The sequence below is a fragment of the Felis catus genome, chromosome C1, assembly GCF_018350175.1.
Source record: "Felis catus isolate Fca126 chromosome C1, F.catus_Fca126_mat1.0, whole genome shotgun sequence".
Classification (NCBI taxonomy): domain Eukaryota; kingdom Metazoa; phylum Chordata; class Mammalia; order Carnivora; family Felidae; genus Felis; species Felis catus.
The window spans coordinates 202,370,073-202,395,996 of record NC_058375.1 but is presented as its reverse complement, the minus strand read 5'-3'; the positions used below and the strand labels follow the sequence as shown (position 1 = coordinate 202,395,996).

General features: G+C 54.1%; 1 protein-coding gene and 1 long non-coding RNA gene across 3 annotated transcripts; one reads left to right on the top strand and one right to left on the bottom strand.

Annotated features, from left to right (window-relative positions):
* Positions 1–58: 58 nt before the first annotated feature.
* VIL1 (villin 1) lies at positions 59–25,053 on the bottom strand. 2 transcript variants are annotated; one of them, XM_006935554.4, is made up of 20 exons: positions 25,008–25,053; positions 20,234–20,318; positions 19,832–19,906; positions 18,815–19,011; positions 17,240–17,348; positions 16,961–17,071; positions 15,191–15,393; positions 15,002–15,080; positions 14,710–14,808; positions 13,909–14,062; positions 13,282–13,382; positions 13,050–13,187; positions 12,291–12,449; positions 11,083–11,262; positions 10,454–10,599; positions 9,598–9,742; positions 8,960–9,148; positions 6,792–6,860; positions 5,548–5,688; positions 59–962 (listed from the first exon to the last, which is right to left on the bottom strand). In XM_006935554.4, exons 2-20 carry the CDS (start codon positions 20,306–20,308, stop codon positions 849–851), a joined length of 2,484 nt encoding a protein of 827 aa, XP_006935616.2. In that variant the 5' UTR covers positions 20,309–20,318; positions 25,008–25,053; the 3' UTR covers positions 59–848. The 2 variants fall into 2 exon arrangements, with proteins under 2 accessions (XP_006935616.2, XP_019694231.2); XM_019838672.3 differs by having other exon boundaries at positions 24,961–25,034.
* LOC109502871 lies at positions 5,682–14,079 on the top strand. The gene is made up of 3 exons (XR_006583544.1): positions 5,682–6,943; positions 8,320–8,408; positions 13,626–14,079. It is a non-coding gene; the product is annotated as an uncharacterized LOC109502871 (long non-coding RNA).
* Positions 25,054–25,924: the final 871 nt, after the last annotated feature.

Sequence of the window (25,924 nt, the reverse complement as noted above, 5' to 3'; positions counted from 1 at the left end):
TATTTCTAAAAAGGACGTATTCTTGCAGACACTTGCATTCTTAACCGATCACGTGTTGAGGGTCTGAGATCCCTTTCTGTTGGCCTTCTGACTTGGATTTCCGTGCAGCCCCGTTACAACTTAAAGGAAACGGAAGGGCAAACCCAACCAGTGGCTGTGGTCGGCACGGAGTTCTCGTTTTCATTTGAGGAGCCGGTGAAGCTTTACAGAGGTTCTGGATAACCGTTTGTAAACTCAGCGTTGGCCTTTGCTAAGCTCTTTTGCCTTATTAGTACCAAAGAAGGGGGTGAAATAGCCTACATTTAAAACCCAATGGATATGTTGCTCTCACTGGGTACCCGTTAGTGTTGTGAGATTGCCTAACAGGTCCTTTTCCCAGGCCATTCAACTCCTACAGAGGAGGAGTCCCCTTTAACGTCTCGCCTAAATCAGGAAAGTGAAGAGGAAAAGCCATTACGCTGGGAAAGATCTTCAGCCCACTTCCTGTAGATAAAAGTGTCACAAGAGAGGAAAAGCTAGGAATGGCTCCTCAGAATTCTGATGTCCCGTGGAGTGCCTGCTCTTCTCAGGAGGGAAAGCTCTAGAACAGGATGACTAAAAGTGATGCAATACCTGAGGATAGAAACAACGTGACCCCCCCCTTCATGTCTCAAATTGGGATCACAGTGTCTTTACAGAGGTGTCATTCTGGAAGAATAGGTAGGTTACTCAATAAAGGTGGCAGTGCCACAGAAGGCCGCTCACCGGTAACTAAAATTTCACCTCAATTAGTGTAGGACTCACATCCCGGCCATGAAAGACCAAGCAGGGTAGGGTACTGCCCTCCAGCTAGCAGCTACCCCTGCTTCTCAAAACAGGCCTTTTTGTTTCTTGAGGTTTTGTTGCTTCCATTGAGGGAGCGCAGAGAAGGCAGTGGGCGTCATCCCCAAGGCCTTGGTGAAATCCTCGGGGGACAGGTGCTCCTAGAAGGAGAGAGGAAGCAGAGGACAAAGGTCACACTCTTCCCCAGGGTTTACTTTGATGAGTCTTATGGGTGTGGGGTGGCGATCACATGAAAAGCAAATACAGGCAACGTCAGGAGAACCAAGAAGGAAATGGGAGGAGTCAGGTGGCATTTTGAGGTCCAAGAGGTTTGATCCCTGAATTTGGAATGAGTTCAAGATGAAGTAGCTTGAGCTCCTTTCTTTTGACCCTAGATCTGAAATAAGAACTTGACTTAGCTTGGTTAAGGAATTTGCTAACTTGGGGGAACGTCTTCGTTTTCCTCTCTGTAGAATGGGGGAAATTTTTTAAAGGCCAATATTTGCTTCTCTGTAATGTTTTTATGGGGATGAAAGTAACATTACATGTGAAAGGGCATATGTTTCCCTAAGAAAGTATCTTGTTCATCTGTCTCACTAAGCAGTGAACCTCAGCCAGGGGACCCTTCTTTCTGTGAGTCTGGCCCATGGAGGAAGCAGGTGAGCTGCAGAAGGGAATCTACCCGGGTCTGATCTAGACCAAGTTGTCTTTACCACAGGAGGCACAGCTCTTCTGGCAGAAGCCCCTAGCCCTTGAGGGCTTGCCCTCCTGGGCCCTGACTTGCTCAGGCTCAAGTTCACCCGGCAGCCGCCCCACCCCAATGGGCAAAGTGAGCAAGCGTGTACAGCCGTGGCACTTACAAAACAGCTGGCTAATTTGAGCAGGAGACAAAACATTTGGATGACTTACCCTATATTCTCCAGTCCTATGAAGGGTCTAGAAGGTTAGCACAATTCTACCTTTTTACTCTCAGCTTGGAGATCATGACTGGGAAACACCTTTCTAGGCCTGGAGTATGTATCTTTCTCCATTAGATGAGGGGATTGCCTGAAATGACTGTTGCTCCCAGCTGATACAATATAATAGTGGTGCTGCTTAAGGCAAGCTAAGTGCTATCAAGGCACACTCAATGTGAGAACCCCAAATTGAAGCTGCTCTAAGACAGCATCTCCCAACCTTCATCTCTGCTCCCCAGGCACCCAGAGGGGAGGGGTGGTGAGAGCAAGGTTTTTGTTTTTTGTTTTTCAATCTTAGCCCACCCTGCCACCCCAGAAGAGTGTTTTATCCACTCCTGCAGAGAGCCCTTAATTGAACCGCTTGGAAAACATCCGCAGATGGACCTCAAGCTCAGGTAGGTCTGATGCCTCAGTTCTCTAACCTGTCTTTAGATTTGCCTCCCACCCCTGGGCATTCTGTCCTCAAGGATCCTGAGAGCACTGCCCACTCCCCCAGGCAGGGAGGAAGGGAGTAAAGGTGGGCGGTTTGGGCATCAGTGGATGGGGAAGAGCTGCCTACCCCAAACTGGTTTGTAGCAAACGCCCGCTCCAGGTCCCTCACAGCTGTGGATGCAGGTGCCCTCTCAGCCCCAGTCAGGCTGGCTCCGCTGCTTGGTGGAGACTTCTGGACTCTGACCCCTAGGCTAGATAGCAGGAACTGCCCATCCCAGTGGCCTTGTATCTTTCCCTAGTCCTGTTCTTGGACTCTGTGGTCCTGCCAGCTGATTACTGGCCTCACCCATACCCACATCCGCCTCTCTGTGGTTTACTCACTTGCGCTCAAACACTTGGATTATCCTCTTGCTACTGCCTGCAGCCAGACCCACCACACCACTGTTCATTGTCTCTGGCTCCCCTTCCGACTTTGGAGCAGCCAGCGAGGCCTCAAGACCTCTCCTACTCTCCCCACTTGACCATGAACTTATAGCTCTCCCACAAGAATGTATGTTACTCCCATGATTAAAAACATCGGCAACAGACAACTGAGTTTTTAAAAAGGATCTTAGATTTTGTAGACTCTGTCTACCGTGGTAGGGTTGTTTTGATGCTGTTTGTCCCATTCAAAACCTGCAATCCCTCCAGCCTCCCATTGATCACCTCGTTCAATAACACTGGCTGCCCCTCCTTTTAGAGACACTTGGTGCCACATGATGATACGAGGGTAACAGCAGGGCTCCAAAGACCTGGTTCTTGCTCTGACTTGGCTACTAAGTAGCTTTGCCAGTCACATAAGGCAAGTGACTTCCCCACTCTTCAGTTTTCTCAGGTGTAGAGCAGGCAGTGAAAATAGCAGGTTACATTTGCAGAGCGCTTTCTATGTACCAGGTGCTGGGCAAATAATAATTTGTAGTATTACTATTACAGAAAATATATTAGGATCATCCCACTATTACAGTGAGGACACGGATGGTGGGCAGATCTGGGAGAGAATGCACGAACATGGTCTCCAAGGTGAAGGGCAGGATACAAATGCTTTGGGAACAATATACTTAAACGTATATCGGGCCCAGATCGCTAACAGACTTCTTGGAGAAATCAGGCATCTCTCTTCCGTAGAGTCCTTAATTCATGTGTAAGACTTTATTATTATTATACCCAGAGCACATTTTCTCTCAATACCCCCATCAAGCTAGATTTGCCATGTCTTTTGGATCTTCCTGTAGTGGGAATAAGTATTGGAAATGTATTTTTAACAAGCTCTTCTTGCCATACTCCCTCCCTACAGGTGACAGCGCGGGCCTACAGCTGCAGCCACCAGAGGCACCGAGCGCTGGTGAGTCTCTCCCTGGCGCTCCTCTGAATTGCCTGCCCACCAAACGTGCATCTGTTCGCATGTCACGGGGTGGGGGGAGGGCCTCAAATGGCATGGCTACCACCCAATTCATGCTTGTCCCCTCTAAGCTCAGTCTGACCCAGGGTTTTGTTTTGTTTTGTTTTGTTATCTCGGAAAATGACACAATTCCTCCCCCCATTCAGTAATTACCTAATGTCCTTGACTTTACCTCCTAAATATTTCTCTAAACCACTTCCTTCCCTTACTTCCCCAGCCACCACCAATTGTAGACTCCCCCCCACACACACACACTCAGTCTGCCCAGGGCTGCTGCTTCTGCACCTTCCATTCTTCACTTTTCTTTTTTAAAGGTTTTATTTTATTTTTTTAATATTTATTTTTGAAAGAGAGAGGGAGAGAGAGCGTGCATGCACACATGAGTGGGGGAGGGGCAGAGAGGAGGACTGAGGCTCTGAAGCAGGCTCTGAGCTGATAGCAGAGAGCCCGATGTGGGGCTTTGGGGCTTGAACTCACGAGTCATGAGATCATGGCCTGAGCCAAAGTCGGACGCTTAACCGACTGAGCCATCCAGGTGTCCCTAAAGATTTTATTTTTAAGTAATCTCTACACTCAACATGGGGCTCGAATTTACAACCCCAAGATCAAGAGTCGCATGCTCTACCAACGGAGCCAGCCAGGTGGCCCTATAGTGATCTTTCTTTTTTTAATTTTTTTGAGAATAAATCCTTTATTTTGAGAAAGAGAGAGAGAGAGAGAGAGAGAGAGAGAGAGAGAGAGAGAGAATTCCAAGCAGGCTCCATGCTGACGTAGCACGGAACCCTATGCAGGGATCGAACTCACAAACCATGAGATCCTGACCTGAGCCGAAAACAATAGTTGTACGTATGCTTAACTGACTAAGCCACCCAGGTGCCCCTACAGTGATGTTTTAAAAGCATAAATCTAGGGGCGCCTGGGTGGCTCAGTCGGTTAAATGTCCGACTTCAGCTCGGGTCACGATCTCGCGGTCTGTGAGTTCGAGCCCCGCGTGAGGCTCTGGGCTGATGGCTCAGAACCTGGAGCCTGTTTCCGATTCTGTGTCTCCCTCTCTCTCTGCCCCTCCCCCATTCATGCTCTGTCTCTCTCTGTCTCAAAAATAAATAAACCTTTAAAAAAATTTAAAAAAAATAAATAAAAGCATAAATCTAACTGCTACTCCCCTGCTTCAGCCATAATGGTTCCTGTCCACTTTTTAAAAAGACACCACATTCCCAGGGCACCTGGGTGGCTCAGTGGGTTGAGCATCCGACTTCGGCTCAGGTCATGGTCTCACAGTTCGTGAGTTCAAGCCCCACATCGGGCTCACTGCTATCAGCCTGTCGGCACAGAGCCCACTTCAGATCCTCTGTCCCCCTCTCTCTGCCCCTCCCCAACTTGTGGTCTCCCCGCCCCCAAAAAAAAAACACACCACATTCCCTAAGGTGACGTAGCAGGCACTGCTCAGTTGGGCCCTGGCCCCCTGGCCTGCCACTCCCCAGCTCTGCACACCACAGCCACTCTGGCCACCTTGCAGTTTCACCCCCACGCTACGCTTATTCCCTGCCTCTGGGCTTCATGTATGCTGTTCCCTTCTCCAGGAATAACCCATTTTGCCTGAATAATTCCTGTCCACCTTTCAGAAGGAACTCTGCTCTGACTATAACAGGTTTCCTTTGGGAATACTTTTCATGGCACCTGTACTTCACCTGTGTGGTACTTATCATCACTGAAATGAAATAACAGTGTAATCAGGGTCCTTTGAGCCCTCTCTCCCCACTGAGATGTCACCTCACATGAAGGCAGAGACCAGGTCTGTTTTTGTTCTCTGGCATCCCCCCAGCACCTAATCACCTGCAGGGCACAATCTGGGCTTCAATTAGTGTGGTCCGGCAATCGGCAAGCCATATCTCTTCATCCTCCTCTTCCAGTCTGACCTACCTCCTTCCTACTGGGGTCCACACCCTCAGGGAGCTCCTCCACAGTCTTGTTCACCAACTGTTCCAGGGGAAAGATGGGTAGAGGCCCAACAATGAGGTTGGTGTTAGCATTGAACGCATCCGGTTTGAGGCTTGTGACCTCCTAGGGAAGAAAAGGAAACCACCGGTTAATTCTGCTGGCTTGTGGCTACCTCCCAGGCTGCTTATCTCTCTGGAGTCAACATTGATACTAGGGCACCTCCTTCCTGAAGCCTTCCATGACCCCACGACCCACACACACTCCTCATAAGAACACAACATTTGATCGGACCCATGAGCTAAAACTTGGTGGATTGTGTCCAACCAAAGCCAATTGGTCCGAGATGATTATTTTGTTCTTTGACTTACAAACTTCTTCATGGCTTCTCATGATGGATGTTTGAGGTCCACCTTGGACATTTATGATCCTCTTTCTCTTATCGGTTATGAAATTGTGATCAGTAAATTCACTTAGCCTTGACCTATATATGCCTTCCAACGCACACCATCAGTCCACCGAGAAGGGCTTAATGAGTGTCACGAGGTACTCAGCCTGAGGGTGGGGCCAAGGAGCCAGGTGCATTATCTGATTACCCCAGCATGCTTGTGGAATTGCTCTCATGTTCTGGATACATTTTTGCAGAGTCTGCTTGGACTCAGTTCCCCTGCAAGCCTGGGAACTTCTTGAAGGAAAGGTTTCGCTTTCAGATTTCCTTATCAACCAGGCCGACAGGCTAAATGAGTTTCTGTTAACTAACTCAGAGACTGCAGTTTGTATCTGGAGAAGGCTATCCCTGGATGGCCACGGCAGAGAAATCATTCTTTCTCAAAGTGTAGTCCATGGCCTAATTGCATCAAATCACTTGGGCTCTTCGTTTAGAACGGGCAAATATTCCTGGGTCTCAACCCAATTCCACAAGCCAGAATTTGAGGCAGTGAGTGGGACTTTGGGATCTGCATTCTAATCAGCTGCCCCTGCCCCTCACTCCCGGCTCCCATCAGATTCATGTATGATCAGATGGGGGAACCATAGCCTAGGAAATGGAGGAGAAAAAAAAAAACAGCCAGAGGCCTTTAAGTTAAACAGCAAGGACTTCCAGTTGGGGGGCGGGGGGGGGTGGTGGTTCATGGTGGGAAGTAAAGCCCAGGATGCTGGTGTCCTCTCTGGAGCTTTCTCAGCTCCCGCAGGGCTGGCCATCATCAGCCGGCCACCTGCCCCGTACTCACATCAGTAATCTGGCTCCAGTCCCTGGAGTTTCCAAGCTCCGCCTTCAGGTCCTCATAGGATTTGGCGTTCTGCACAGAAAGTAAATAACAAGTTAGACCCGGTTCTCAGCAGAGGAGATGGGAGAACTTTTTCCTTCAGGAGTTGAAAGAAGGTTGGTCTAAGGCTTGAGCGTGGGAAGGGGGAAGAAGGGGCTCAGGGGCTGGAGGGGGGGGGGACCCTGAAAAAGGAGGCTGGATGGCGAGGATGGGCACCCAAAGGGCTGACAGTCAGAAGAGGCCCCGCTCAGCCCCACGTGGGGCTGGAGGCCACACTCAGAGGCAGTGCAAGCAGCCACGTGCGGCCTTGAGAACCGGCCTACACCCTGCAGGCTCTGGGGAACATGGGGGCCCTGGAGAGCGGGGGGGGGGGGCTCCTCCCAGAGCCTGGGGGTGGGGGGGACCCTGCCGCCAAAGAGCAAAGGGAGTTAGAAGGGACCTTAGCTCCACGAGGAGCCCCGTCTCCATATCCCCAGGGCCGGGCACCAAGCATGGCGCACCCTACTGGAGTTATGCTGAGTGAAGGAGCGAGCCCACGCGTGAGCCTGAGAGAAGCCCCCCAGACTGGGGCGAGGGGAGGGCCGCCAGAGGTGTTGACTCAGGACACTGATATGAATTTTAGAAGTTCTGGGGCGCCTGGGTGGCGCAGTCGGTTAAGCGTCCGACTTCAGCCAGGTCACGATCTCACGGTCCGTGAGTTCGAGCCCCGCGTCGGGCTCTGGGCTGATGGCTCAGAGCCTGGAGCCTGTTTCCGATTCTGTGTCTCCCTCTCTCTCTGCCCCTCCCCCGTTCATGCTCTGTCTCTCTCTGTCCCAAAAATAAACGTTGAAAAAAAAAATTAAAAAAAAAAAAAAAGTTCTGGCATCTACCCCCTCAGGCATAAGTTTCCTCTTAAGAGTGTATCAGACACCACGTGCACCCCGTCAGGTTCCCCTCAGGAATTTGACGAAAGACCTGACTAAAAATAAGTAGAGTAGACCATAAAACATAGACCCACAAGGAATTATATGGCCATAGACCACCCCTCACACAACGGAATCGGGCCAGACAACGCAGGGTTATCCAGCCAATAAGGGTAGGACCTGAGAAGGAACAAGGGGGAAGGAAGGGGGGGTGACCAGAACCTTATAAAACAAGGACCCTCGCCTAGAGTCGGGGCATTCACTTTCGAATGTCCCCTCTCTGTAAAGAGAGCTTTCCTGCTATTTTTACTTTCTGATCGCCTGCTGCTCATAAAAAAAAAAAAAAAAAAAAGAAAGAAAGAAAGAAAAAAAAAGTTCTGGCATCTAGATTTGCAGCCTTGAGATTTGTTTACCCTCAAAACTAAATTCAGTCCATCAGCCACTGAAAGAATGCTTTCAAAAAATGTATTTGAGGAAATGTATTTGAGGAAATTAAGCTCTGGTTCCCTAAACTCATCTGTTTTGCCACTTTAGTGCACCCAAAGCCACTGGACTGGCACTCTCTACCTTAGCCTTCCTCCTTCCTGCAGAAAACCTTCCATTTTGAGGACCTGCCGTCTGCTTCTATGTGCGACCAGTTCCGGAGAATCCTGTGGAAGTCTGACTCCCTGTCCCTCAGGTAAGGACCACGTGTATGACCCATTTTGCTTAGAATTCGGTGCCGGGAAGATATTTATCTGTCCTTGAGAACTGCCATGTTTCATTTCACCTGGCTTACGGATCCACCAACACCGCCTCAGAGAAGTTTCTGCGATGATAGAAATGTTCTTTTTCTGTGCTGTCCGATAGGGCTACAGAGCACTTAGCTTGTGGCTAGTGAGCAACCGAATGTTTAATTTTGTTTAACTGCAGTTAAGTTTAAATAGTACGGTTCTAACCAATAATGTCCAACAGCCTTTGGCTACGTTGGATCCATAAGGCAAGGCACTGAACTGAGCCTGGGTTTTTGATAGCCTTCTTTCCTCTCCCTCACCAGGGGGGTTAATGGTTTTATGCAGCCTTACTTTTTATTCTAGGCCCCCTCAGACCCCTTTACAAATATATCACTGGTCATCTATCGCAGTAAACAGAAAAGCCTGGGAGTCTGCCCTGCCCTTGTGGTGTACCACGAGCGGCCACCTGGAGGAGGATGTGAAAGGCTATAAGGATCAGGGTGGGCTGGCCACTTACACTCCACTTGAAGGGATCCCAAGCCAGGAACCAGCCTGTGAAGGTAGGGGGCTCGTATCCCTGCTTCACCACAATGATGGGGGTCTCGGGGTCACGGCCGCTGGGGTGGGTCTTGAGGTATTCCTGCACCGTGACGGCTGCGGCTTTCTTCTCGTCCTCATTGGCACGCTTCCCGATCCAGAAGAAGACCTGTGGAGAATCCAGGGTTCAGGCGGTCCTTCCCGTCCTCCCTGGCCCACAGGGCTCTGCCTCGATTCACCCAGGCTCCGATGACCAACAGTGGCGCTAAGTGACCTTGGGCAGGCCCCGTCTGGTCTTGACTTTGCATCTGGGAAATGAAGAGGTTGGACAGATGTCCTGTACTGGGATATTCTGCCAATGTGTGACTCCCAGCCTCTCCAGAGCTATAGACATGCCACGTGGAAAAAAAAAAAAATTGGACTTTGGGAAAATACATCCTGCCCTGCAGCCCCACTGGGCACATTCCTCTCTACCTGCCTCCTTCTTCCGTAGGCTATTGTTGTTCATAATACTACTCCCAGGAAGAATCTATAAGGGAGCCTGTCCATTAAACCACTATTTCTTGGCTTTGGAGATGGAGATGGTGGGAAGGGAGGTTCCCCAGGCCTCTGTCCTACCTGGTCCCAGACATCTAGCAGGAACACATCATCCTCATCCAAGTCATCCTGATTGAAGTCAGGGATTTCTGTGGCCAAGAAACACCCGGTCTGGTTGGAACATTCAAAGAGCCGGGGGGTGATGGCCAGGGTTTCCTCCTGCAGTCTGCAGGATGGAGAGAAAATTGTGTTGCCAAGAAGAAGGTAGGGGGACAGAAGAATAGAGGATAGAGAACTCTGGCATGGAAAGCCTAACTTCTAGGAAAATACTCTTTTTTTGTTTTTCTGTTCACACATAAAGTCCCCCTCCTCCCAAGAGTCTAAGAGTGCTCCGAGGGAGAAATCCCCACTGCCTTTCTAGGACATCCATTCCAGTGGCTCTTCTATGGGCCCACTGGGAAATTCTTTCTGCTGTCTTCCTTCCGTGCCCTCCTACGGCTACTGCAATATATGCCCGTTTGCTTCTGAACCGGGGAATGGTGGATCATGGGTATTCTTCAGAAAAACCATTTGACAGAGTGTGTACAGCTGGGGCTTCTCAGCATCCAGGTCCTGTGTCAGCGCTAAAGGTCAGGGCTCTGGCATCTTCTTCCCAAAGGGCAAGCCTGCCCCTCTCATTGAGTTGTTTCTTATGGCTGTGAACTCCCTTTGCCACGAAGACACTCCCACCAGGACCGAGGCACACCCACACAGACACTGCACTGCTCAAGAGGCTCTGAGGGTATGGGCTGCCCTTGACTCATCTTGTAGCCCTGGGGACCTGGTATACAGAGTCCTCAATTCACGCTTGCTGCAGGCTCTGGGCCATGGGATGGAGATGCTGGGAGGCTCTCCAGCCTCAGAAGGTGAGCTAGAGGCAGAGGGACCCCGTAGTTACCTCTTGCTGCTGGCATAGGGCGCCTTTCCACCCAGGGCCATCCAGAAGTTGGCCGGCTCCTGTCCTTCCACCACCACTTGCTTGTCCGTCCGGGAGATGATGTCAGCAACCATCTTGGCCATCTCCCGCTCATCCCCGCTACAGCCCTGGGGAAAGAGGGGTCAGCTGTGTTGGGGGAGACCATCTCTAGTGTCACATTCACTGGCACAGAGCTCCTGCATCTGAGAGGGCTCTTCTGCCTGGATCAGGACCCCATGTGCACCCCTCCTCTGCCTGACACTCCAAAGAATGGCAGAGGGGACAGGAGTCTGCACAATCCTTACAGGGCAGGGAAAGGAATCCAAGAGGCTGAGATAAATGGAGAGGCAGCAACAGGCACAAGGATAGTGAGAGAGAGCCTGGACACAAAGACAGACCAACACTGAGACAGCCAGGGGTAGCCAGAGACAAACAGAATGAGAGAGACTGAGCCAGACACAGAGGCAGAAAATGTGAGGGTGGCCAGACCCAGAGCTGCAGGGGAAGGAGACCAACTAGGAAATTAACAAGAAGGACCTACTCGGCCTGAGGCGGGGGGATCCCAAAGACCCACTTGAAGAGCAGGGGAGGCCACTAGGCCCTGCACGCACCTTCCCACACCACAGGTAGCAGCAGGACTGGGTCTTAAGGATGAAGACGTCATTGGAGTTGAGGGAGCTGGCCTGGGCTGGGACCTCAAAGGCCTTGGTGTTGTCGGCTCTGTTTCCCTGGACCTGGAACAGCTGTGTGGAGGCCACTGACTCCACTTTGTTGCCTCGGGAGGTGCCTCCCTGCAGGGTGTGGGGAGACGGCAGAGAGAAAGAGGTGGGAGCAACTTAGTAGAGACAATGGAAGATTCTCGAAGGGCACAGAAAATAGAGAGCAAGAGAGGCTGGGGGTGGGGGTGGCGGTTGCCCGCCCCCAGGTCCTCCGATGCACCATCACCAGAGTAGCCTTTCCAAAACATTGCTTGGGTCATGGCACTCCGCTGCTCAGAAATCCTCAGTGGCTCCCCACTGCTTACAGACTAAAACCAGCTCCTCATCCCAGCCTTTGAAGGCCCCACATGACTCAGGCGCAAACTACCCTTCCAGACCCGCTCTGCTCTCTCCAAACCCTCCCATGTAGCTCGCCAGGCTTCTCACTGTCCCATGTGGGTCCCCTCCTCTGGGCCTTTGTCTTTGCTGTGCCTCCTGCCCTACAGTTTACCTCTGCTGAGCCCTTTTGCTCCGACCCTGATGTCAAGGGCTCCTCCAAACCCCCTTTCTACCGTGAACTCCCTGCCTATCCCAGATTACTGTATTCACACTCTCCTGTGAACTCAGCTTGAGTTTCTGGCATTTAAGCACACAGGGCCTCGGGCTGTGAGTTCACTGCTCTCCTAACAGGACCGTAAACAGTAATGCGCGGCCTTCTCCAGCCTTGGCCCTTTGAAGAGGGCCGTAGACTTCATAGGTGCTCAACGAACAGGAGGTGTCTATTCTGTTACGTTGGAAGGCACCAGTGCAGTGTGGACAGGCTCATCATTTGGGCGAATCTAGGCACAAGAACTGCCTTTCTCATGTAGAGGATCCAGGGAGATGGGTGGGCAGAGAAACAGCACTTGCACGTGTCACATACTCATTACGTATTCTTAAAGTACTGGGTGGTTGTTTCTATCACCAGTTCCACATGGCTGATGGGGCCTCAAACAGTCCTCCCCCATGAAGACTGCCCTTCACCTCCAGGCCGGCCCCCCCCAGGTCCCCTCCCCCATCTCCTGACGCCCACCCCACCGCAAATGCGGGAACTGCCAGGTGCCTCAGGTCGGCAACCATACCTGGTAGACCACCATTCGTCCCTTGAAGATGGCCATGAGGTGTGGTGGCTCCTTGCCCATCGGGACCCGGATCTGGACCGGTTCATTGTTGTACTTCTGGTCCAGGATGACGGCTTGATAGGCAGAGGCTGCTATTTCATCCTTGCTGGCCTGGCTACCCTGGGGACGAGCACGACGGAAGGGGTGGGATGAAGTCAGCTCCAATTCTGACCCCGTCTCCGGCTGCAGCAACAACTCCATCCCTGTTTCTCACCCGGCCCCAAACCCAACTGTCCTCCCCACCAAACCCTACCCTGGACACAGCCCAAACCCAATCTGCCCCAGACCTCTTCTGGTCTCATCCCCATACCTTATCCTTTCCCAGCAACCCCCTACCCATAGTTCCCCTGCAACCCCGGCCTTAACCCCAGACCTCCTCTCCTTCTTACTGGGGGAAACAGCATGGCTACCATACCACTACCCCCAGCACCCAAGCATCTCCCTGCTCACTCACATCTGGACACAGAAGCCCAGATGAAGGGAATGTGCTGGAAGCCATGGAAATTGGAGGCTCTGAGAACCCAGAGAAGCAGAAAGGGTTGTATATGGGGGTACTCTGTGCCACTGGGATCTCATAGCCAAAGCAGTCCCAGGATGGAAAACGGGTGAGTTCCCCATCACCAGAGGTATTCAACTCAAGGGTGATGGCCACTTGGAAGGGGTAGAGCAGGGTGGGAACTGAGCTGGCTGTGCTCTGGGCAGGGAGGGGTGGGGCCTGACCTGCCAGATGTAGAGCAGGTAGTGCTGCTTCTCGCCAATGAGGTAGGTGTAGAGCAGCAGGTAGCAGTCACCCCCGTAGAAGTGGCCCAGCCACTTGGAATCCACCGGCACCAGCTCTAGGTTCTCAATGCGCCACACCTGGGGCCAGCACCAGGCCGGTGTGAGGTCCGGGACTGGCTCCGCCGCCCCCACCACCCACCCCCCCAGCACCCACTTTCCACCCTCACCATACCTGCACCTCCCCACTGCCATCGTCTACCATCTTCTTCTGGGCGGCCACCTGAGGTTGGATGTGCAGGGACATGGCATCAAACTTCACCTGCTCCACTTTGGCTGGAGGGAGGGGGAATCGTGACACCGGCCGTCACCAACTGAGATCCCCAGGTCCTCCCAACAACCCCGATAGCTAGAATTCTTAGATCCATTTTACAGGTGAGGAAACCGAGGCCAGAGAGGTCACAGAGCCAGAGAGTGGCAGTTATAGTGTGAAACCCTATCTCCCACCCCTAAGACTCCGGCTTCGCCAGAGCCTCCCAGAGGACCCAGGAGAGGGACAACACTTTTTCCCTCCTGCAGGTGCCTGGCACTGAGCTTGCCTTCAGCAACTATGGTCTGGTGAGAGACTGAAGCCGTCTGGTTTCCAGAGAGACTCGACCCCATTCCAAAGGAGAGACAGGTGCTTCTCAGCTCCCCTTTTGTGACAGCTCCGAAGTTTACCCGTGTGCCCTCATGTCCCCACCCCAGTCAGGAGCCCAGAGCCAGGGTAAAAGCGCGCACGGCAGAGGCGTGTCTGGGAAGGGGGACGGGAGGCAGGCGCAGACACTCTTCCAGCCCCACCCTGCCTCGGGCGGACCCTCACCCACGGAGCCCACATTGTGGATTTTGCCCAGGCCTGACGTCTGATTAGGTAGCGTCCACTTCTGGAAGAGCTGCTGAAAGACAGCTGACTCGGCCCCATCGTTCTGCACCTCCACCTGTGTGTTCGGGGGGTACTGCTTCGCTTTGATAAAGTTCTGGGAAGAGAAAGCGGTGGCTGGGTCTGTGTCCCTCTCTGAACCCCCATAGCCCTCCAATGCAAGTGACAGCCTGGCTCTAACTCCAACCAGACCCAACCACAAACCTATCCCAGGTCCCAAGCGCAAACTAGAACCCAACCCCAGTCCCAGTGCTGACCCAAAGCTAAGTAAGGCCTGCTCTGGCCTCAACCCCAAAACCAAATGAGACCTCAGTTCTGACCCTGACCCCTAGCTGCCATCTCCAACCTTGAGCCCAATCCCCATTCTCACTCTGACCCCAAGCCAGCTAGGGTTATTGACTCCAACCCCAGTAATGACCCCAAACTCTGACTTAGCCCCAGCCCCCTGCTGACCCGATCCCCTCTTGTAAAAAGGTCAGCTTCCATTTCTCCCTCCTTTCTCTGAACTGAGCTTGAGGTGGGAGCTCACATCCTGAGGAGGCCCCCAGGTTGCCTGTTGGTGGGCCCCTGGTGGCAGGCAGCGACCCCCGCAGGGGGCTACAGAGCAGACCCTCAGCACCCCCAGCTGAGCTGGGCCCAGAGCTTTGGAGGCCTCTGCCTGGTGGGACGCCCAGTCTGATCCCCCTTCTCTCTCCCTGCTATATCTGTTTCTCTCCCCTTCCCCCCGCCGATCCCCATGCCCACCAGTGCCTGATTCATGGCCCCCATCTTCTCCTGGGTGTTGGAGTTCTTCCCCTTCCACACATAGATCTTCAGGCCCCCCTGGTCCAGGATATAACAGTCCTACAGGTGGGAGAGAAAGACCCAGGATGGGAGCCTGAGGGTGCGGGCGGGGCTGGGCTAGAGTCTCAGGCACAAAACTGACTCCTTCCCTCCAGGCCAGCCCCAGGCCCCCAGCGCTTCACCTGCTTGGGGGGAGAGCAGGCTGGGTGCAGGGGGACAGGCGGTGGGGCTGGGGGTCTCCAGACCCTCTCACCTCGTGACTGAGCAGGTTTTGGGTGAGTGGCCTCGTGGCAACTTCTGTAACCACCAGCTTTCCCTCTGAGTTAGACACGCTGCAGGACGAAGGGCACAGCATAGACGAGCGGGGTTCTCACAGCTGTCACCCAGGTGCCCTGCCCCCAGGGAGCCCCCTCACCCACGAAGAGCCCAGCTGGACACTCACTGGTACAACTTGAGGGCGGCCTTGAGTGCCGGCTCCACCACCTTGTCGGGCACCGCGGCCTTCAGCTCCCTCCGCTGGCCCAGCACGTGGTTCATGATCTCCATCAGCTTCGGGGTCTCCTTCTCGTTCTCCCCGTCCACCACGCCCACGTAACTGCGCCCGCCCCGCTCCTGGTCTCGGATCCCCTTGGCCAGGTTCATGCCCTGCAGGGAGACCCCGGTGACCCATGAAGGCTGGTGGGGGACAGGGCCATGTCCGCCACCCCACACCATGCCGGGAGAGCCCAGCCCACCCTGCCACGGCCCCAAGGGGTGAGGTGCCTGCCTGCCTTTACCCTGGTGACCAGAGGCAGGGGGGACCAGGCTTTTAAGGTACATGTGAGGAAACCAAGTGAACCCCATGGGGAAAGCAGGTTTCTCGTTGGCAAGAGGGGGTTTGGGGTGCGTTTGAAACTTGTGATTTTACTTCATAGTTTTGGACGAGAGCTGAGCCCTGGCTCTCATAGCACTCGGTCTTTTTGCCCCAAAGCGAGCTCGCATGTGCACCCATGCACACGTGCACGCACGGCCTCACGTGTGCTCACACACACACGGAGACAACCGTCCTCACACGGAGACACACACACCCCCAGGGTGGACAGTCCACATGTGCTCATGCAGAGACACACACGTGCACACACTTCCTCATGTGCCCACATGTGCGCGCACACCCACACACACCCTGGCTCCCCCTCCTCAGCCCCATGTCTGTATACCTCTGGGTACCTGCATTTCAGCCCCAGGCCCCGGGCTTCTGCAGACTGCGGAGGCTGTATTTCTGTCTCCAGCCCAGCTCCCTGCTGTCATCTCACGTTATCCACGACAGCCCCATGTGAAGATGCCCCAAACTGAACTTGAGCTCTTCCCCCAATCTGTTGCTCCTGGTCTTGCTCATTTCGGGCAACGGGACCCCATCCGCTCAAGCGCAACGCCCCTCTCTCCTCAGCCCCATCGCCACCCACCTAATGTGTGTGGATCCCCCCTTCCTGTCCAAGGGGCCAGGGCGCCTCCTCCCATCCTCACCCAGATGGCCACAGGGCGCCCTGCGTCCCCGCAGCCCCCACACCCCTTCTCCACTCAGAAGTCAGAATGACCTTCGGTGGCCTCCTGGGCACCGAGAACAAAACCCGAGCCTCTTCCTCAGCCTTCTGGCCGTGTAACATGCCCTGCGAGCGAGACTTTCTCCAAGGTCTCTGTTCTCCAGACTCCCTGTAATCCCCATCTTGTGCTCTGGCTCTGCTGGCGGACCCCTCACCAGCCACTTTCTTCCGGCCCCACCCCACCTCCTCTCAGAAGTCTTTCCAGAACCCCCACCGCCACCCCCACCCCTCACCTCTCAATTACCCTCTTCCTGTCGGTCTCCCCCACTTGACGGCCAGACCCAGGGCGGTGCTCTGCCCATTTCCTTCACCACTGGCTCCCTGACGTTTGGCACAGGGTCTACCGCACAGCGGGGATGTATTAAACCTCAGTGGATCAGCCATGAGAACACACACACCCATATCCCAACATGCATGCCTCTCCACATACACAAGGAGACTCAGATCTACCTTCCAACACACGGTCCAGGGCAGTCAGCTGAGACCTGGAGACTGGGCTGGTTGGGGGGGGGGGGGGGCGGTACTGACGACAGAGGTCTGGCGAGTTCAATTGGTAGGAGAGGGGCAGGTGTGCAGGGGCAGGTGAGGGCAGGGTGGGATGGGGAGCGGGGCGGTGCATGGGCAGGGCTTACCCTGAGTCTTTCCATGCAGTTACTCTCTGGCCCATTCCACTGGATGATAAGCTTCCCCAGGTCCAGGAGAAAAACATCCCCACGGTTGAAACTCTTCCAAGACACCTCCACCTGGAGCGCCAGAGGGCAGGTGTGGCCTCTACTCAGATACTTTCCACAGTCCATCATGTCTTCCCCACCTCACCCCTCCTGGGCCTCTGCCCAGCACTTGGGGCGGGGGGGTGGGGAGTGGGTAGGGAGGACAGGAGGCCACACGCTAGGGCCCTGGCTGATGCCCACCTCTCCGGCCACCACGTTCCTCTTGCCCTTGACATGCAGCAGCCGCTGGACCTGGTAGGAGTTGGTCTCTACTTGCTTCATGCCAGAAGCCACGCCTCCCTTCTGGATCCTGAGAAGAGAGGGAGCTGACCCAAGGGAGTGGGCTGGGAGGTGTGACAGAGCCCGGGTGCCCGCTGCCACTGGGGCCACCTGAGGGCTGGGCCTGGGACTAGGCTGAGGTGCGCGAGGTATCTCAGGAGCCCACAGTTTGCACCCTAGATGCCTCACTCACTGCCTCCCTGCCCTGCTGAGAGGCCCACTAAGAAGGGTGCGTGGTAATATGGAAATGCAGAAGGACAGAACGGGACTCCGAGGACGGGGACCACAGTGGAGGGGAAGAGGAGAGAGGCTGTGGACTGAATTGTGTCCTCTCCCAAACTCACGTATGGAAGCCTTAACCCCACTGTGATGGTATTTGGAGAGGGGCCTTTGAGAGGTAGTAGATTTTGATACAGTTTAATTTTGTTTAATGCTTATTTTTGAGAGAGAGAGAGAGGGAGGGAGAGCGCAAGTGGGGGAGGGCAGAGAGAGAGGGAGACACAAAATCCAAAGCAGGCTCCAGGCTCCAAGTTGTCAGCACAGAACCCGATAGAGGGCTCGAACCCACGAGCCATGATATCATGACCTGAGCCGAAGTCAGAGGCTTAACGGACTGAGCCACCCAGGCGCCCCATGATACAGTTTAGATGAGGTACTGAGGGTGGGGCCCCCGTGATGAGGTTGGTGTCCTCATAGGAAGAGACACCAGAGAGCTTGCTCACTCTCTTCACCATGCGAGGACATAGTGAGGAGGTGGCTGTCTGCAAGCCAGGAAGTGGGCTCTCACCAGCAACCAAATCAGCTGGCACCTTGATCTTAGACTTCCCAACCTCCAGAACTGTGAGAACATTAATTTCTGTTTAAGCTACTCACTCTATGGTATTTTGTTAGGGCAGCCCAAGGACACTAAGACAGGAGAGGTGGCAGCTCAAATGCCAAAGGGGCGGACTGTTGCTAGAAGTGTGGGAAGAAGAGGAACAAGACCAAACGGAGGGGTGGGGACTGTGGCTAACCGGAGAGCTTCTGGCCTATCCTACTGGTCAGTAGCAACATGGCTCTTGACCGTGTTTCCATGGGAAAAGCCCAAAGGCCAGAGCTTCAGACTTTTCAAGAAAAGCTAGATACCTGGGTTTTCAGTGGGAAAGTCCTGCTTTAGAGAATGGAGGAGCAGTTATTTGCCCGTTGGCCAGAGGGAAGACTTGACCGTGAGGCCCTGGAAGGCCTCCTTTGGCACTGAGCTCTCCAGGACATTCAAACAGGGGTTGATTTACGAAAATTCATGGTGCACCTAATTGCCGAACAGCCCCTAGGGCAGCCAAAGACACTCAGAGGGATGAAGACCAAGGACAGGGCGGCAGCAGAAATGGGGGTGGGGAAGTGGAAAGAACGAAAATCACCAAAAGCCCATGGTGGGTCCCCCTCACAAGCTCCCCGACAGCCTCAGGCTCCCTCCCCAGCCCAGACCCCACTCCCTGCCAGCAGTGCACCCCTCCATACACGAGGCCCTGCTTGAAGTAGCCTCGGAAGGCCTCACTCTCGTTGCCCTGGATCTCGCGGTGCTGGACGGCCCGGCCCTTGAGGAAGTCGTCCATCTGTGTGGTGTAGATGGCAGCCGCCCCTTGCTCGTCCTGGGACGAGGCCAGTCCGATCCAGTAGTGGATGTCATAGGACAGACTGCTGCCCGTCTTGTGGATCTAGGGAGAGGGGAGGTGCGGTGTGCCCGAGGCCCTGGGCTCCCACAGCCCTCTCCCCGCCTCCCTGCTTTGCATGGTCTGTCACACACAAGGGGCCTGGGCCACAGGTGAGCTTGGTATCCAGGAAGCGCACGGCACTGGTGGTCAGGAACCGTGAGTAATGGCCCCAGCTCTGCCACAGACTCGCTGAGACATCGGGCGAGTGGCTTTCCCTCTGGGTCTTGGAAATAAGTGGGTTGCACATAGCAGCATTTTCCCAAGTGATGTGTATGGACCATCACAGGTCTATGAGGTGATGAATTGGGGTGTACAAATGTACATAGGAAATGATTATGTAAAAGCTGTATAGCTACTTTCTGCTTGTGACATGGGACACCGCTTTCCACTTATGGTACTGATGTAGAGTTATGTTTTTAATCAATAGATTTAAATTTCGAAAGCGAGTCAGTGTAAGGAAAGATAAAAATGCGTTAATCGTACGGGATGTGGCAAAAACCAAGAAGGCAATATGAAGGGGACTATGGATTCTGGAAATGTGCACCTGAGGTCGGGTGACATCCCGCTGGCTCAGAGCGTCCCCAAGACTGTACATTCAAAGATGTTCACCTTGGAGCTCAGTGACCAAGGGCAGGGAGAGCCTCTTATATCTCTGACCCTGCAGAGCTACCAAAGGCTGGGCATTTGGGCCCACCCAGTGAATACTGTCTAGGGGTGAAGCCCGGCCAGCCCTCCTTATTGCCCCCAGCCTCAGGTTTCCTCCCTAATGCCACAGTGGGCTTTGCTGTCTGCTGGGGCCCCTCTGGCACCCGCCCGCACTCACAGCCAGGACTATGTAGCAGTCACCATCGAAGAAGCTGCCGAAGGTGCTGGAAGGAACAGGCACCATCTTCATGGCCTAGGGAGAGGAAGGAACTCAGAAGGGCTGCCCCGGACCACCCAGAACCCCCAGCTGCCCCGCCTCCCTTGACCCCACGGAGAGCTGGGAGAGGCGGAGAACCAGCAGGAGGAGGGTCTGAGGAAGTGGACCAGAAGAAGGGATGTGACCATGGGAGGAGGAATAGGAGCAGGAGGAGGGTGGCCCTGGGGACAGGCAGCAGGGGCTCGCACATCAGAGGGCAGGATTTGAGGACAGAGTAATCTCAGGCTCCCTCCTTCCCTCCATCCATCCCAGCCTGCAGGCCCCCCGCCCCCTTGCCCACACACACACCCAGGCAGGCCTCACCTCGATCCTCCATATCTGCACCCCTGGGGTGGTGATGTTGAGGGAGCCTTTGACTTGGGCGCTCAGTGTGGTCATGGTGAGGAACCTAGGGGAGGGAGACGCGGGAACAAGGGTTGAGGAGCTGGGAGCACCCTGGGTTTCAGGAGCTACCCTTCCAGCGCAGCCCCAGAGAGCTCCCAACACCACCAGGAGGCCAGGGCTCAGGAACTTGGGGAGGGGAGGGGTTGGCGCTCCACCCTGGGCCCTGATTGGCCAAGGGCCCAGCGTCCAGTCTTCCCACCCAACTCTGATCTTGTCACTCTCTTGCTCAAACCCCTACCCTGACTCCCTCACTCTTTAGCCCTCACTCTTTAGCTTTCCATTCAAGGCCCTTTATTTAGCCCCAAACAATTTTTCTTAAGAATTTTTTTTATCAAAGCCATGCTGACTGGAAAAAATTCATACGGACTTAAAAAAAAAAAAAAAAAAAAAGGAAAGCAGGGGCACCTGGGTGACTCAGTCAGTTGAGCGTCCAGTTCTTGATTTCGGCTTAGGTCATGATCCCAGAGTCTTGGGATCAATCTCTATGTTGGGCTCCACACTCAGCGGAGAGCCTGCTTAACATTCACTCTCTCTCCCTCTGCCCTCTCTCCCCTGCTTGTGCTCTCTCTCTAAACTAAAAATTAAAAAAAAAATTTTAACGTTTATTTTTATTCTTGAGATTGAGAACACGAGCTGGGGAGGTGCAGAAAGAGAGGGAGACAGAGGATCCAAAGCAGGCTCTGAGCTGACAGCAGAGAGCCCAGTGTGGGGCTTGAACTCACGAACTGTGAGATCATGACCTGAGCTGAACCCGAGTTTAACTGACTGAGCCACCAAGGCACCCCCAATTTTAAAAAAATTTTTAAAAAGGAAAGCAAAGAATAAATGAGGGCCCAAAAGGGTATGTACCCCAAGAAAAAACAGGTGTTCAAACAAAAACTGGAACTTGAAATTCATAGCAGCTCTACTCACAATAACGAAAAGGTACAAACCGTCCAAATGTCCATCAACAAAAGGCGGTCTATATCCCCACAATGGAATATTATTCAGCCATGAAAAGGAATGAAGGGCTAATACACATTGCAACACAAATGACCCTTGAATACATTACACTTGGTGAAAGGAACCACACACAAAAGGCCATGTATTGATGAGTCCATTTTTATGAACCATCCAGAACCGGCCAATCCATACACATAGCAAGTGGAGCAGTGGTTGTCAGGGGCTGGAGGGAGGGGTAAGGGGGGATGCCTACTACAGTTTCCATCTGGATGATGAAAGAATTCTGGAACTAGACCATGGTGATGGCTGGACAATGTTGTGAATGTACTGAATGCCACTGACTTGTCTAAAGTGGTTAACATGGTAAATCTTATGTGTATTTTACCACAATAGAAAAAGTCTGTGCAGCGGCTTCCTGTTCCTTCCTGGCTCCCCCCAAACACCCCTCAGTCACTGTTCTGGTGGCGCCCAAGGAGATCCCACAAGGAGAGGGACCATGTTTGTTGGCTCAGTACTAAATCCCCAGCGTCTAAAACCATGTAGGCATTTTGCTGAGTGAGTGGATGGATGGATGGATGCATGGATGGATGGATAGATGGATGGATGGATGGATGGATGGATGGATGAGTGAGTGAATGACAGAGTGAACTCTCCAGTGTGAACCAGGCTCCAGCCACTGAACTGAAAGAAACCTCCCCTTGCCAAGCTTCTTTTATGGTATCTTTTATGGCTCTTTCCATTTTCACCCGTAGCTCTTTTCTCCACTCCAGCTGCTCATCAGAATCACCTAGGGAGCTTTTAAATGATACCAATGCTTTGCTGCTCCTCAGGTCTATCCCCAGGGATTCTGATTTAATTAGGCTGGGTGCAGGCCCAGGCATGGGTACTTTATTTTCTGACTTTTGGGAGCACAGCATGGGTGCTTTTAAAACTTCCCAGAGATTCTGATATGAGTGAGGGCAGAGAACGGCTTGCCCCCAGTGATTCTCATCCCTGGTTTCCTGCCTCTCCCCATCAGGCTGGAGGCCACCCCCATTCTCCACTGAGCCTACCACCCAGCCTGGCACAGATTTGCCCTCCAGGAATGCTCCTTGAACTGATGGACAATAAATGAAAGGTCATGTGGCTTAGAGGGTCAGGCCTCACAAGCTGTCAGCCTGAAACCTCGCTATCTAATCTCTCGTGGCACCTTGACTCTGAATCACCTCTTGGAACAATGACCTGGCATTTTACTGTTGGGAAACTCCCTCTTCTGAGTCCTGAGGGGTGACCTCTCTCCCAGGCATTCTGGAGTTTGGGGCAAGGTCTCCCTGCCCAGCCTCTGATTAGCGGCCCTTTTGGCAGATCATGGCTATGTCGGGTCACCTTCCATGTGCCTTTAGGAGCCCATTGTGCCTGGGCCCTGTCTGATGCCCTGTTGGCCATGGCCCCTTTGTGAGATATTTCTCAACCCACAGAGACCCCAGGGCTCCCAGGACACCTGGGTCAGTAGGACCAGTTTTGGTACAAAGGAGAAAAATGTTTTCTGTGTTATTTCATTTGCCACCTTGGCCTACATCTTCCTTTCTCTGAGACAGACTCTTTGACACCCACTAGCTGTATGAACATGAGCCCTGTTTCTTCATCTATGATGTGGGAGGTGGTCAATTAGATGACCTCTAGGGACAAGCTCTGATTTTTAGGGGTGAACTGCAAGAGGATGGAGGGTAGACAGGAAGAGACACTTCCTGCCCATCAGATGAGTGGACATTTGGGGGAGCAGGGACTTGAAAAGGCCAGCATGCTCCTCCCCCTAGATTTGGAACTTCCAGCAGCCTGAACTGGGGAGGAGGAGCCTCCACTGGGCCAGGGATGGGGGAAAGGGGATGGCCCTGAGAGGTGAACTCATACTGCGAGGGTATCCCCACAGATACTGCCCTGCTCCTGCTCCTATCCATGTTGGTCAGAGCAGATGCCTCTGCCCACCCCCAACCCTGGTGGGCTCTCCCCAGAGAGGCTGTCTCTCCCTTCCTGGTGGGAGGGATGTGGGCTCCCCACTACCCACGACACGCACAGCATGGCCCCAGGTCTGGATGTGTGCCTCCTTCTCCCTCAACTTGAGTTCTCTGGCTGCCCCCCTCACTCCTGATCCCCAGTATTCTCTGCCCCCAATTTGAGGAAGGGCACCATTACTCCCAGACCCCAGATACGGCTATGTGTGCAACACCCTGGACCCCTCCCTCTCCTGCCCTTCTGTTCTACCGGAATCTCTCTCCTATCTGCCCCCTGCCACACACCCCTCCCTCTCTGCTCACAGCTGCCTTCTAGTCATGCCCTGCCCCCCAGGCGGCTTCTCCCTCTTCCGGCCATGTCCTTGCGCTCCTGTTCTTCCCTTTACCCAATGGCCTCCCCACCTGTCTTCACAAGGCTCACACTTAGATGCTCCTCTAGACTCAGTTTAGGTTTCATTTCTTCCAGGAGACCTTCCCAGAATCCTCAGGCTAGACGAGGCCCTTCCTCGAGGGCACCAGAGCATCCTGGGCCTGTGCCTCTCTTGGCGCCCTGACCACATGACAATGAAAGGATCTGTTTATAAATCCCAGGTCTCCGAGGCCAAGGACCTAGACAGTTGGTCTGCGTAGCCCCCATAGTAGATGCTCAATAAATATTCATAAAACTTAAAGACGAAATTGTGGGATGGAAGAGGTGGACCATGTTGGAGCCCTGGCGGGAGTTAGGGCTCCTGCTCCATCCAGGTCCCACCTTTCATTTTCTAATTGCTGTCCTGTCCTCAGGCTTCCGGCTCCAGAGAGCTGCGGGGTGCTGTCATCCCGGCTCTCAGTCCCCAGTCATGCGGGTCTGAGCTGGACAGGGGTATGGCAGTTCCTGAAACCCAGGACACCCTCCTGCTTCCCCAGGCCCACGAGAGCAGGGAGAGAGGACACAACCCAGCATCCCATCCTACAGACTCTGTCTCTCGAAGCCCTGAGAATGTCTTTGCAGGCTTTCTGGGAAGGGGTGGTCAGTACATCCCAAGACCCTGGTCTGGACTTGGCTCCCACTTCTTTTCCTCCCCATTTCAGCTGGATGGGGCCACAGTGGCTGGTAAGGCCAGAGGTCTGGACCTGGGGACAGAAGGGCATGCTAGGGTGGCCGGGGAGCATGGACTGGGGCCAAAAGGGCCCTGCCTCACCAGCCCCCTGCCTCTCTCTGCCTTTGCCCATTCAATTCCTGATGGCTGTTGCTCACACCCTAGGATCCAGGAGCCCCGAGGCCCCAGGAGCGTCAGGGGGAATGACCGCACAAAGAAAGAAACCATTTCATATGAGGAACAAATATGCAAAGAGATGGGGTGAGGAGCAGGAAGGGGGTGGCAGAATGAGATTAGGGCGACCAGCTAGTCCCAGTTTGCCCAGGAGTATCCAAGTTTTAAATCTAAAAGCCCGGTGTCTCCAGAATCTCCCCATTCAGGGCAATCCGGGATGGTTGACACTTGAAGTCAGGTGGGTGCTAACGGCAGGTGCGAGTCTGAAAGAGCAGCTGCCTGGAGTGGAGCCTGTGCAGTTCTTTCCTTGGAGGCCCAGGAAGCCACACTGGGCTCCCTGCTCTTTCCAGACGCTCCAGAGTGCCAAGCCTCTCCCTCACGTCCGCTCCAAGGTGCTACAGGAAGCCCCAGGCTGCCAGCAAGAAGCAGGGGCCCTTGTCCCGTCCTCTCCTGCACCTACCGTCCCGTCCGACTGTCCGTCTGGTGTGTCCGGCAGGGTTGCCTTACCTGTCTGGGGGAGGCAGCTGCCACCTGGGAGGTCTCAGGGAGTTGTGGCAAGCTGGCTGCAGGAGAGCGACCTTTGTCCCCACCACCCCCCCCCCTTAGGAACTGCCTTCACCATATAAGGGAAGATAGGGCCCCAGAGAGAGTGAGAATGGGTGAGGGGGTGGGGACGCAGGTGCCCGCCAGGGACGCTGGTCCCTGGGAGCCAGCGGAGCCAGCGACAGCCTGACAGCAGGAGCCAATGTGCCCCACCCCTGACACCCAGTGAGCACACTCCCAGGGATAGGGTATGTTTCTGCCCAAGGCCCAGGCCTTCACTGCAGGTGGACAGCACCAGCCAGGAAAGGCAGGGGAGCCTGGACCCTTCCTCCTACCAACCCAGACGAAGAGGCTCAGCTGTCCTCCCTCCTTCCCCGGGAGAATGGCTCACAGGGCAGGGGGACGGGGGGGGGGGGGGGGTTCACCCTTGCGGCCCCTCCTGGACAGATGGGCACCCTGGCACCCCTAGAGGTCTCTTTCACTGGGCATGACACTTGCTTAGAGGGGGCACAGGTGCTCTCCCTATCTGCCCCCCCCCACCCGCCCTGTTTCAAGGGCACTGGCTCCACCTGGACTTTTTATTAGCTGCCATAAACCAGTGCCTTTGGACTCTGCTCTGCCACTTTCTCCCAGATGCCAAAGGCTTCAATTTCCGACCCCTGATCCTAGGGGGCCCATCTCCTTGAGGACTGGAAAGAAGCACGGCCCTTTCGGTTGTGGGTCTTGCTCTGAAGTTGGCTTTGCCTGCAAACTCAGCACCTCGGGCGGCTGCACCCGAGCCTCCCGCCCCTGCGGAAAGTCTCCGGCCTTCTGAACCTGGTCCTCTGGAGGGCGAGATGAAGCAGGCGAGTGAGGGCGGCCCCTCCTCCTGACCACACCTT